At 36.0% G+C, this 13748-nt stretch overlaps 1 protein-coding gene across 1 annotated transcript in view; it reads right to left on the reverse strand.

Annotated features, from left to right (window-relative positions):
• The window catches only part of GCSAML (germinal center associated signaling and motility like), a gene marked incomplete at both ends in the record, with an annotated part of 62538 nt that overhangs the window by 31789 nt on the left and 17001 nt on the right, over positions 1-13748 (reverse strand). The window contains one exon of the mRNA XM_080803258.1: positions 1873-1922. Within this exon, the coding sequence (XP_080659384.1) occupies positions 1873-1922 (50 nt within the window). The remainder of the gene's footprint in view (positions 1-1872; positions 1923-13748) is intronic.

Raw genomic sequence — 13748 nt, forward strand, 5'->3', positions numbered from 1 at the left:
TTTCAGGTCTCACATTTTGGTGTTTAATTCATTTTGATCTGTGTGTTGGGGATGGGGTGTAAAAAAAGGTTTCAATTTCATTATTTTGCATGTTGCTGTTCCATTTTCCAGACACAATTTCACCATTTGTTGAAAAGACTTTTTCCAATTACATATTCTTGCCTCCTTTGTCATAGATTAATTGACCATAGAGTTGTGGGTCCATTTCTGATTTTCCTATTCTGTTCCATTGATCTATGTGTCTATTTTTGTGCTAGTACCATGCTGTTTGGATTACTATTGCTTTGAAGTACAACTCAGAATCGGACATTGTGATATTTCTGGCTTTGCTCTTAACTTCTCTGCTCTCTGGCTCAAAATTTCTCTGGCTCTTCAGAGTGTTTTGTGGTCCATGCAAATTTTAGGATTATTTGTTCTAGCTCTGTGAAAAATGTTGGCATATTGATAGGGATTGCTTTGAATCTGTATGCTGCTTTAGGTAGTGTGAAAATTTTAATAAATTGTTTCTTGCAATCCATAAACATAGAATGTCTTTCCATTTATTTGTGTTGTCTTCAGTTTGTTTCATCAATGTTTTATAGTTTTCAGGGTACAGATTTTTCACCTCCTTGGTTCAGTATAATCAGTATTTTATTCTCTTTGATGCAATTGTAAATGAGATGATTTTTTAAAATTTCTCTTTCCTCTACTTTATTATTTGTGTATAGAAATGCCACATATTTCTGTATAGTATTATTTTTTGCAATTTTACTGAGTTCATTTATCAGTTCTAGTAGTTTTTTGGTGGAGTCTATAGGGTTTTCCATGTATAGTATTATGTCATCTGCAAATGAAAGTTTTTCTTCTTCCTTACCACTTTGATGCCTCTTATTTCTTTTTCTTCTTTGATTGTTGTGGCTAGGAATTCCAATATAATGTTGAATAAAAGTGGTAAGAGTAACTATTGGGACTACACCAAAATAAAAAAGTTTTTGCAGAGCAAAGGTAACCATCAGCCAAACAAAAATGAAGTCTATTCAATAGGAGAAGATATTTGCAAATGATATATCTGCTAAGAAGTTAATATTTAAAATGTGTTAAGAACTTACACAGCTCAGAACATTATTCAGCAATAAAAAAAGAATGAATCTTTCATATGCAACATGAATGGAACCACATAGTATAGTGCTAAGCAAAATAAGACAGTCAGAGGAATATAAGTACCATATGATTTCACTCATATGTGGAATTTAAGAAACAAAACACATCAACAAACTGATGGTTCTGAGAGGGGAGTTGGAGGGGATTGGGTGAAATAGGTGATGGGGATTAAGGAATGTATTTGTGATGAGCACTGAGTAATGTTTTGAATTGTTGAATCATCATATTATACATCTGAAGCTAATATAACATTTTATGGTAACTATATTAAATTAAAATAAAAACTTAATAGATAAAAATGTATAATTCACAAGAAAAAAAGAAGAAATTCAGGCTGCCCAGGAAAGAATGGAATATTTCTAATAGGACAAATAGCTAAGAATCTAGCTTCTTTCTTTTTCTGTATTTTACATATCATCTGGTTAACACTCTATTGAGTTATTAGATTTTTTAACAAGATAAATAAATTATTACCTCTAACAAAAAGTGAATAATAGACTTGTAAAAACTTAAAAATTTAAGGAAAATAAAATAAATCACACACAGATATTACTTTCATGCAAAAAGCAATGAGATCAATTTTGTTAGACAAAAATAAAAATGAAGGACTAAGACATCCCTATAAGGGCTTAAAGCTGTGTTTCCTTCAAACCTAAGATAGTATCAGAACTAATTTAGATGTTAAATTTACAAATTCCCTTGTATGAAAAATATTATGAAGCAATGACTTACTTTTCTTATCCTGTACTTGATTTTGTCTCTCAAATGTAGTCATTTCCTGCCTGCAAAGGAAAGAGATAATAACATGACACAGCCCAGTCATCTGAAGCTGAAAACACACTTGAAAGAAAGATTTCATTGCTATTAACCTAATGTCATTGGTAGACTTGCAATTCAAATGTTAATTAAAATTAAAAGCCTCCTTACTCAAGTTGATTCTGAAAAACCATGAAATATAGTTGATAACACTGTGGGAGTCAACCTGATGAGGGGAATTCTACTCACAAAATATACATATATCACCACATCCACCTTAAATATTTTAAAATTTTATTTGTCAATTATAACTAAATAAAGATAAAAAATAAAAATCTAGAAAAAGAGGGGTGCTTGAGTGGCTCCATCAGTTAAGTGTCCAACTTGATTTAACTGAGGTCATGATCTCAGGGTCATGAGAGGGAACCCTGCAGTGGGTTGGGTGTGAGGCCTGCTTGAAATTCTCTCTCCTTCTCCCTCTGTCCTTCCCCCCTTTCTCTCACATGTGTGCACTCTCTCTTTAAAAATATCTAAGAAAATAATAAGAAGCATAGAATAAAATTCCATACTTTATGAAGCTGAAGGAATTACTAGATTATCATACTATGTACAATACCATGTGTATGAAGAAGAGATGTGCAATATAATAAAATTTGAAGCAATTTACTTTTTTAAAGATTTTAATTATTTATTTGACTGGGAGAGAGACAGTGCACTCACAACCAGGGGGAGCTGCAGAGGGAGAGGGAGAAGCAGGCTCCCCACTGACCTGGGAGCCCTACATGGAGCTTGATCCCAGGACCCTGGGATCATGACCTGAGCCAAAGGCAGACACTTAACTGACTAAGGCACCCCTAAAATTTGGAACAATTTAATGGAGAATATTTAAAGTCAATTTATTTTTCTGCTGTCCTTGATGAGGGTGTCTATATCTTTAAAGGTAAATGAGAAAATTCCAAAAATTCTAAACATGAATTTACAGTGACCAATATTATTAAGTGTAGGCTGGTGATGAGAGAAATATAGATTATCTCTACATGGACACAATTCTACACCACAACAGCGAGTGAGTGGTTAAGAGAGGATGGAGTAGCCAACATGTCAGCTTTTATTTCTGCATCCCAGACTCCCAAACTTGAGGGGAAAGATAGACAAAGAATCTTCTAATGGCCTGCCCACATCAAAGAGGGCAATATACATGGAAAAGAAATGTTCCCACTGCAGAGGGAAGACAGTATTTGGTGAGGAGGTAGTCTGAGACAACACACCAAGAGCAAAACCTGAATCTTTTTTTTTTTTTTTAATTTTTTATTTATTTTCAGCGTAACAGTATTCATTGTTTTTTCACCACACCCAGTGCTCCATGCAATCTGTGCCCTCCCTAATACCCACCACCTGGTTCCCCCACCCTCCCACCCCGCCCCTTCAAAACCCTCAGGTTGTTTTTCAGAGTCCATAGTCTCTCATGGTTCACCTCCCCTTCCAATTTCCCTCAACTCCCTTCTCCTCTCCATCTACCCTTGTCCTCTATATTATTTGATATGCTCCACCAATAAGTGAAACCATATGATACTTGACTTTCTCTGTTTGACTTATTTCACTCAGCATAATCTCTTCCAGTCCTGTCCATGTTGCTACAAAAGTTGGGTATTCGTCCTTTCTGATGGAGGCATAATACTCCATAGTGTCTATGGACCACATCTTCCTTATCCATTCATCCGTTGAAGGGCATCTTGGTTCTTTCCACAGTTTGGCGACCGTGGCCATTGCTGCTATAAACATTGGGGTACAGATGGCCCTTCTTTTCACTACATCTGTATCTTTGGGGTAAATACCCAGCAGTGCAATTGCAGGGTCATAGGGAAGATCTATTTTTCATTTCCTGAGGAATCTCCACACTGTTCTCCAAAGTGGCTGCACCAGTTTGCATTCCCACCAACAGTGGAAGAGGGTTCCCCTTTCTCCACATCCTCTCCAACACACGTTGTTTCCTGTCTTGCTAATTTTGGCCATTCTAACTGGTGTAAGGTGGTATCTCAATGTGGTTTTGATTTGAATCTCCCTGATGGCTAGTGATGATGAACATTTTTTCATGTGTCTGGTAGCCATTTGTATGTCTTCATTGGAGAAGTGTCTGTTCATATCTTCTGCCCATTTTTTAATATGATTATCTGTTTTGTGTGTGTTGAGTTTGAGGAGTTCTTTATAGATCCTGGATATCAACCTTTTATCTGTACTGTCATTTGCAAATATCTTCTCCCATTCCGTGGGTTGCCTCTTTGTTTTGATGACTGTTTCTTTTGCCGTGCAGAAGCTTTTGATCTTGATGAAGTCCCAGAAGTTCATCTTTGCCTTTGTTTCCTTCGCCTTTGGAGACATATCTTGAAAGAAGTTGCTGTGGCTGATATCAAAGAGGTTACTCCCTATGTTCTCCTCGAGGATTCTGATGGATTCCTGTCTCACGTTGAGGTCTTTTATCCATTTTGAGTTTATTTTTATGTACGGTGTAAGAGAATGGTCAAGTTTCATTCTTCTACATATAGCTGTCCAGTTTTCCCAGCACCATTTATTGAAGAGACTGTCTTTTTTCCACTGGATATTTTTTCCTGTTTTGTCAAAGATTATTTGACCATAGAGTTGAGGGTCCATATCTGGGCTCTCTACTCTGTTCCACTGGTCCATGTGTCTGTTTTTATGCCAGTACCATGCTGTCTTGGTGATCACAGCTTTGTAGTAAAGCTTGAAATCAGGTAACGTGATGCCACCAGTTTTATTTTTGTTTTTCAACATTTCCTTAGCAATTCGGGGTCTCTTCTGATTCCATACAAATTTTAGTATTATTTGCTCCAGCTCTTTGAAAAATACTGGTGGAATTTTGATTGGAATGGCATTAAAAGTATAGATTGCTCTGGGCAGTATAGACATTTTAACGATGTTTATTCTTCCCATCCAAGAGCATGGAATGGTCTTCCATCTTTTTGTGTCTTCTTCAATTTCTTTTAGGAGTGTTCTGTAGTTCCTCGAGTACAGATCTTTAACCTCTTTGGTTAGGTTTATTCCGAGGTATCTTATGGTTTTTGGTGCTATAGTAAATGGAATCGATTCTCTAATTTGCCTTTCTGTATTTTCATTGTTAGTGTATAAGAAAGCCACTGATTTCTGGACATTGACTTTGTATCCTGCTACATTACTGAATTGCTGTATGAGTTCTAGTAGTTTGGAGGTGGAGTCTTTCGGGTTTTCCATATAAAGAATCATGTCATCTGCGAAGAGAGAGAGTTTGACTTCTTCCTTGCCAATCTGGATACCTTTTATTTCTCTTTGTTGTCTGATTGCTGTTGCTAGGACTTCTAATACTATGTTGAACAAGAGTGGTGAGAGTGGGCATCCTTGTCGTGTTCCTGATCTCAATGGGAAGGCTGCAAGCTTTTTCCCATTGAGGATGATATTTGCTGTGGGTTTTTCATAGATAGATTTGATGAAGTTCAGGAATGTTCCCTCTATCCCTATACTTTGAAGCGGCAAAACCTGAATCTTAACTTATATTCTTCTCTGTATCTTCCCCAAACAAATACACAAAAGTATGAACACACCACTTTATCTCATCTACTTCCAGTCAAAGTACTAAGCACAAAGTTGTAAACAAGAACTAGATTAAAAAATAATAATATACAAAACAGAAAAATGTATTAAAGGCATATAGATGTAATCATCTGTTAACAGTTATTGTTAAAAATAATAATAAATGGAGAAAGTGGTTATCATAAAGCAGGAAAGCAATGGAAAGGAATGATAAAATCTTCAGAGATTAAAACAACATTAAAAGCATCCATAAGTAACAATTCTTTCTTTTTTTTTCTTTCTTTCTTTCTTTCTTTCTTTCTTTCTTTCTTTTTATTTTTTTATTTTTTTGGTTAGTTTAGAAGTAGAATTTAGTGATTCATCAGTTTCATAAAACACCCAGTGCTCATTAATTCAAGTGGCCTCCTTAATGCCCATCACCCAATCACCCCATCTCCCCACCACCTCCCCTCCAGCAACCCTCAATTTGTTCCTTATAGTTAAGAGTCTTATGGTTTGTTTCCCTATTTTCATCTTGTTTTATTTTTAGTTCCTTTCACCTATATTCTTCTATTTTGTTTCTTAAATTCCACAAATGAGTGAAATCAAATAGTATTTGTCCTTCTCTAACAGACTTATTTCACTTAGCATAATACCCTCTAGTTCCCTCCATGTCATTGCAAAGGGCATTTCTAAAAAGCTGGCAACATGTAATGCATGCTTGAAGTGAACACTAAGTCATAGAAAATGAGAATGTAGTATGGTTAGAGAAAGAATAATAAAATGGAAAGAAATCATCATATACACAGTTGTTAATCTTGGAGATGAGAACTACATAAATGAAACAAAAGTACTGAAAGGTGTAATAAGATACCTGAAATAAAGACTTCAATCTGAAAATGTATTTCATGGGGGAAAAAACCCTGCAAATCACATGGAACCTTGAGATATGTAATAGCTTCTGAACTTCAAGAATAAATAATAAATTCTAAAACATCCATGAAGAAAACACTTACTGTGAAACTAATTCATCAATGAGCCTAGCTTAAGGTAGCCCAGACTTCCCATCTGAAGTCAAGTCCACAAAGTGGTGAGGAAAATAGGATGACAACATGAATTCTATGACTCACCAAGAAGTGAAAATGTACTGTCAAGGACATTAGTACCAGGAATTATAAAACCTATGAGTTCTTTATGGAAAAGAACAAATCAGAAGATGACTGTAAACTTCATTTGAATATTAGAATGCAAAGTCATGTTACAAAGAAGTTGGTGCATGATGAATCTAAACTTGCTCAGCCAGCTCTGTCATTGGGGATCTGGTCATAAAAATCCAAATCTGTCTAAATTCATGCTGTGGGTTATCACTATCTCCTACTGACTGCCTGTCTTAAACACAGTGAGATAGTTTTGGGAACTGTGGCTAGCTGTAACTTGCAGACTGGAAATATCCCTGGATTGATTGATTTTTCCTTTCTTTCTTTTTCTTTCTTTCTTTCTCTTTCTTTCTTTCCTTTGTTTTTCTTGCTTACTTTCTTGTTTTCTTTTCCTGTTGTTGTTATTTACTGACCTATGTTATGGATTTAAGGGTGTATTCCTAGATTAATACCTAGTATCTTGGAATGTGACTGTTTTTGGAGACAGGGCCTTTACAGAGGGAATTAAATTACAATGAGGTTGTTGAGGTGAGCCCTCATCTAATTTGAGTGTTGCCCTTATAAGAGGAAATTTGGACACAGACAGGCATAGAGTAAGATGATATGAAGATGCAGAGAGAAGACAGGCATATAAGCTTAGGTGAGAGGTCTTATAAGAGACCCACCCTACCAGCACTTTGATCTTGGACTTAGATCCTCCAGAACTGAGAGAAAATAAATTTCTGGTAAATCTTCCAGTCTGTGGTACTTTGTTAAGGCAATCCAAGGAAACCAATGCAGCCTTATATGTAAAAACTAATTCAGACAATATTATGTTAGTATGTTAATCACCCTCATTCTCTTTGCTTCCTGAAGGGGAGTTGTCTGCCATTCCCCCACCTATCTTGACCCTTCCACCACATTGGTCTTCATACACATTGGAAGATAAAGACTAACAAATTTCCCTCCTCTCATTTCAGAACAAAGATGGACAGGAGAAGACATGATAAAGACAAAACCACAAATGCCTGCAACTCTTATGAAATGTTATTTACTGAAATATTTAGAATCAATATGAAGCAAAGAAAAAAATGAACATTAACTCAAATGAAATAGTAGATTAATTTCTCTCAAACAGTAACAAAAAGTAAGAAAAATAAGGACATAGAATATCTAAAATACATAATTAATCAGGTTTCCCAAATAGATAAATTTCAAATTATGATCCTTAAAAAAATTATCATTGGAACTTCCAAAGTCTATGGAACATAATAGACAAATTGCTAGCTTACACTTATTAAATTCTGGTTGCATCCAAGGATGTGCTAATGTCTGAATGTTAATTTTTAAAATGTTTCCTTTACAACCACAATCTAAAGTTGCAGTATTTTTAATTGTAAAACTATTCTCCATATGAAGAAGCAACAATTTAAAGACTATAAATAACTTATTTTGAAGTCAATGCACAATATATGACAAAAAACCTCAATAAAATTCACAAACAGAAATAACATAGATACTGATACTGATAATGCAATAAAATTAGAATTTATTATAAAAATATTTTTTAAATGTTTGGAATTAAAAACAGTTCAAGTCCAAGAAAACACAAAAAGCAAAATAACAAAATATTGGACAATAATACTATTTTCTTTAACAACACATGGGATAGAGACAGAGTGGATTACTACTCACCCAGCAAAAATAATGAAATATTGCCATTTGCAACAATGTTTCCAACTACCACCCAGGAGGAAACTGTGCCATTTGGGGTTGTGCAGAACCCTCAGAGCAGGAAAAACCTGCATGCTCCCATGAGGCCACCCCCAGTGTAGGCGCCCCCCAGGACCACCAGCCAGGGACCTGATTATCCTCCAGACACCCGCCCTCCACTCAGCCATTGGGGGAGCCTGCCTCAGCGCTGGCAGATTAGATCTGTCATGTCCCTAGGCCTTAACCCTAACCCTAGGTTGGGTTTTCAAGCTTCCATCCCCAGAGGCCTAGCCCCCAAGCCCTCCAGATTGGGGATCCCTGATTCACAACCCAGGACTCTGGCTGCCACCCAGGAGGAAAACGTGCTATTTGGCACTGTGCAGAACCCTCAGAGTGGGAGAAACCTGCATGCCCCCTGACTAGAACTAGAGGGTATTATGGTCAGAGAAATAAGTCAGTCAGAAAAAGACAAATGCCATATGATTTCACTCATATGTGGAATTTAAGAAACAAAATAGAGGAACATAGGGAAAGGGAGGGAAAAAGAATAAGATAAAAACAGAGAGGAAGACAAACTATAAGAGACTCTTAACTATAGGGAACAAACTGAGGGTTGCTGGAGGGGTGGTGGGTGGGGAAAGGATTAATTGGATGACATGCATTATGGAGGGTACTTGAACTAATGAGCACTTGGTGTTGTATGAAATTGATGAATCATTAAATTCTACTTCTGAAACTAACAAAAAGAAAATAAAGACTTGGTTGTACTTATTGATGCTTTCAATGTTGTTTTAATCTCTAAAGATTTTATCATTCTTTTCCATTGTTTTCATTCTTTATGCTAGCCACTTCCTTTCTTTTTTTATTAAGTATTTTTAACAATAATTATTAAGAGATAATTACATCTGACTTTAATAGATTTTTTTCTGCTTTTTGTATTATTATTATTTTTTTAATCTAGTTCATGTTTACAACTTTGTGCTTAGTACTTGAATGGAAGTGGGTGAGATAAAATTTTTAATGTTATATAGTTACCCTATAACCCAACAATTGCACTTCTAGATATTTACCCCAAGGATGAAAATGTAGTAATTTGAAGGGGCACATGCACCCCAATGTTTATAGCAGCAAGGCCCACAATAGCCAAAATATGGAAAGAGTCCAGACGTCCACTGACAGATGAATACATGAAGAAGTAATATATAGTGGAACATTACTCAGCCATAAAAAGAGTAAAATCTTATCATTTGCAACAATGTGGATGGAACAAGAATGTAGTATGCTAAGTAAAATAAATCAGCTAGAGAAAGACAAATATGTCATAATTTCACTTATATGCAGAATTTAAGAAACAAAACAGATGAACATAGGGGAAGGGAAGGAAAAACAAAAGAAGACAAAATCAGACAGAGAGAGAAACCATAATAGACTCTTAACTATAAGAAACAAACTGAGGGTTGCTGGAGGTGAGGTGAGTGGGGGTATGAGACATTAAGTGAGTGGCAGTAATGGACATTAAGGAGGGCACTAGATGTAATGAGCACTGGGTATTATATGCGACTGATGAATCACTAAACTTTACCTTTAAAACTAATAATACACAATATGTCAATTAAATTGAATTTAAATAAAAAAAATAAAAGAGAAACACTGTTGGAGAAAAAGTTATATTTTTACATGTCCCCATTTTTAAACAAGAAAAAACTGAAAACACAAAAATTAAGTTTCAATTTAAAGTAATTAGAATAGCAACAATGAAAAAAACTAAGGACAGAGAAAATAAGAACCTAATAAACATAAAAGCAATGATACTGTGACATCCTGGAAAAAAAGCAAAACAGAAATCAGACCAGTGGTTGCCAGGGGTTGTCGGTGAAGGAAGGGTGACAAAAATATTCCATATCTTGATTGAGATGGTGGTCACATGACTGTATGTTTTTCTAAACCTATGAAATAATTTACCTAAAATGGATGAATTTTACTGTGCTATATGTCTATAAACCTAAATTTTAAAAGGCTAAATGACTTGAAAGAGCTCACACAATACCTTTGGTAAAGATGTTTAAAATCATGAACTAATTGATAATATTCTAGTGAAAATGAAATAACCAAAACTGACTCAGGAAGATATAGCAAAAGTAACTTTATTCAAAGAACATGATCCAATCAAATTAGCCAAAATGAAACTGAATTTAATTCTAGCCCATGTATGTCTTACATATATTATTGATTGCAATTGACTCAGGTAGTCAGAAGAGTTGAGTTCTTCCTCACCAAACTAACTGGTTAAAAATCTGTGAGTCCCATTCATAAAATTAGCAGCCACTGGGGGAAAACAGTATGTAGATTCTTCAAAAAGTTAAAAAATAGATCTATCCCATGATCCAGCAATTTCACCACTAGGTATTTACCCAAAGGATACAAAAACATTAATTCAAATGGATAAATGGATCCTGGTTTATAGCAGCATTATCAACAATAGTCAAATTATGGAAAGAGCCCAAATGTCCATCAGTTGATAAATGGATAAGGAACTGGTTTATACACGATGGAATATTACTCAGCCACTAAATAGAATGAAATCTTGCCATTTGTAATGTTGTGGATGGAACTAGAGTCAGTCAGAGAAAAATGCATATCATTATGATTTCACTCATATGTGGAATTTAAGGAAGAAAACAGTGATGCCTGGGTGCCTCAGTCAGTTAAGTCTCCAACTCTTGATTTCAGCTCAGGTCATGACCTCAGTGTTGTGAGATTGAGCCCTGGGTCAGGCTTTGTGCTGGGAGCCTGCTTCAAATTCTCTCTCTCTCTCTTTCCTCCTCTGCCCCTCTCCCACTGCTCATGCTTTCTCTATCTAAAAAAAAAAAAAAAAAAAAAAAAAAAAATTAAATTAAATAAAGATTGTTTAAAAAGAAGCAAAAAACCAAGCAAAGGAAAAAAAAAAAAGAGAGAGAGGAACCAATATATAGACTCTTACCAGTAGAGAACACACTGATGGTCACCAGAGGAAAAGTGTGAAGGGACATGGGGGAAGTAGCTGATGGTGATTAAGAAGTGCAGTTACCATGATGAGTACTGGGTGTTTTATATTAAGTGTTGAATCACTAAGTTGTATACCTGAAACTAATATAATATTGTATGCTAACTACACTGAAATTAAAATAAATTTTTTTTGAAATTGTCTGGATAGGGACACCCTGGAGACATTTAATTTCTCATTTATTTCCTGTCTGTTTTTAATAAAGACTTGGTTGTATTTGGCAATGTCAACACTTCAGCTCCTTTAAAAGGGAAGAATTGAAGAACATCGCCTAGCACAGATCTGATTTTAGATGCAAAAAAGCAAAAGCCAAGTTTAAATGACTTTATATTGTACAGAACTGGTTTGCGGCAGCCTGAGAAAAGGACCTTGGTTCAATAACATCACCTCTTCAGCCACACATTGTAAAGGGGAGTTAGTTACAACGATGGCATAGCCACCCCACTGTCTACCTTTTCCTTTCTGCCGAGAAAATGTAAGTAAAATACTTCGGTAATGGCTGATCCCTGCAAACACCATTTCATATCAGCGATAAATATGGACCTTCCCTTCAATCCCTCACCCTTTCACATTTAGAGAGGAAGAACCATCTCAGATTAAAAAAAAAAAAAATTCTTGAGATGCAATGATTAGGAAAGAGGTTGAGTGCAAAGATATAGAAATCCCATAGTCAGCAAGCAGGGCAGTGTTTATCTGAGCTGGGGTAAGATATCAGTGTTCAGATAGCTGTTGTTTTTCCACTTTTTTTTTCTTTTTTTTCCATTGAGTATCTTGTAAGGGTTGGGCAACAGATAGGCAAGTCAAGCGGTGGTCAGAGCCTCAAAGACCACACAGTCTATAAAGCAAGATGAACTATAAAATGCTAAACTAACTAATAAAAAGTTACTAGATGATAGAAAGACTTAGTGGGCAGTGCAGGAAATCCATGGGGTGTGGAAGCAATGTTTTCATATTGTGTACTCAGGGATATTTGCTGGAGGAGACTGTGAGAGTCAGAATTTCCAAGAAGAGATGCTATGAAGCATAAGCATGGAGAATAAATATCATGAGTGCTAAAAGAGCAGTGCGCACTAGGGCACTGAGTTCAGGCTGAGCTTAGTGGCTTCAAGAACATGAAATGACGCAGAATTCCTGGAAAATGGTGGGTGAGGATGGAGGGTGTGGCATAAAATCAGAGAACTATGCAAGGGTCAATCCTTTCAGGATTGTAGTCCCCAGGGAAGTTTGGATTTTTTCTGGATGCATTGGAGAACAATTGAAGGGTCTCAAGGGAAAGACATGATGAGATTTATATTTCCCAAGGATTATTCTGTGAGGAATAAATTGGAGGTGTGGCCGTTGTAAACAACCAACCTAAAATAAGCACCCTTTATTTCACTTATAGGTTTGTACATGTATTTTATATAACCATGAAGCAATGAAACATGTGCACTAATAGCCTATTTCTTTTGTTTAGAACCTCCAACTAACCTTTTCCCAAGTCTTAGAAGTAATCACCAAAGAATTCTGTGATTGTACCTCTATGAGGTCTAAAATAAGATGCTAGCTTTTATGAGAGACTCTCAGTCCCTTGTGAGACAGAGGTAATCTCAGAGAAAAATGCTATGATACACTGTGTGCTTACCGTTTTCTTTCTACATCTTGGTTTACTTTCTTGAGCTTCTTTTGGTTGTTTCTCAGGCAACTGGATGGAAAAAGAAAAGAAAGTCTTATTTCCTTCACAAGTTTTTATCCCCTTTTCTTGCTTTCCTTACCATTAAAGCAAAGCCTGCTTTTTCTTTTTGCCAAACTTCTCTGTCCTTCAGAGCTGGCAGGCAGTCACAAATATAGAGGCAGTTCACAAATTAACCATAGAGACCAGGCTCACAATGGTTTGGAATGCCTATACTCTGACCTCTCCAGAAGAGGTGGGAGGGGTCAAGAATAGCGAAAGATCTTAACAACAAGAAGGTATGTCTTCTCCAGTGAGCCCAGAGGAGACCAGGAGCTCCCATGCATCCATCCCCATGGAATACTTGTCCCATTAACTTTGGACCTCTGAGCCAGAGCAAGATTGTTTAAACCCTGCTGTTTGACCATCCATGCACATATCAAACACTATAACCCACACCTACATATAGAGAAGTTTGTTGTGTGTATTACTCTTGGTATTGTCCCAACAATTATTATCTTATAAGGAAGAATCAAGCAAGCACTGAGTGATGGAATTGAAGCTAGTGAAATCAGGGGGTTTCAAGATTCTACAAAAGTGAGCTACAGACCCAAGCACATGATTGCATTAATCAAATTTGTCACTACACTGGTTATCCAAACAGTACTTTTTTGAGTGTTATTTTTCTTCTATTATTGCATTCCCAACACTTGTCTATTCTCCTGCTTCTATGTAGGATTGCATGCAA

Source organism: Martes martes, assembly GCF_963455335.1.
Source record: "Martes martes genome assembly, chromosome: 5".
Lineage (NCBI taxonomy): Eukaryota > Metazoa > Chordata > Mammalia > Carnivora > Mustelidae > Martes > Martes martes.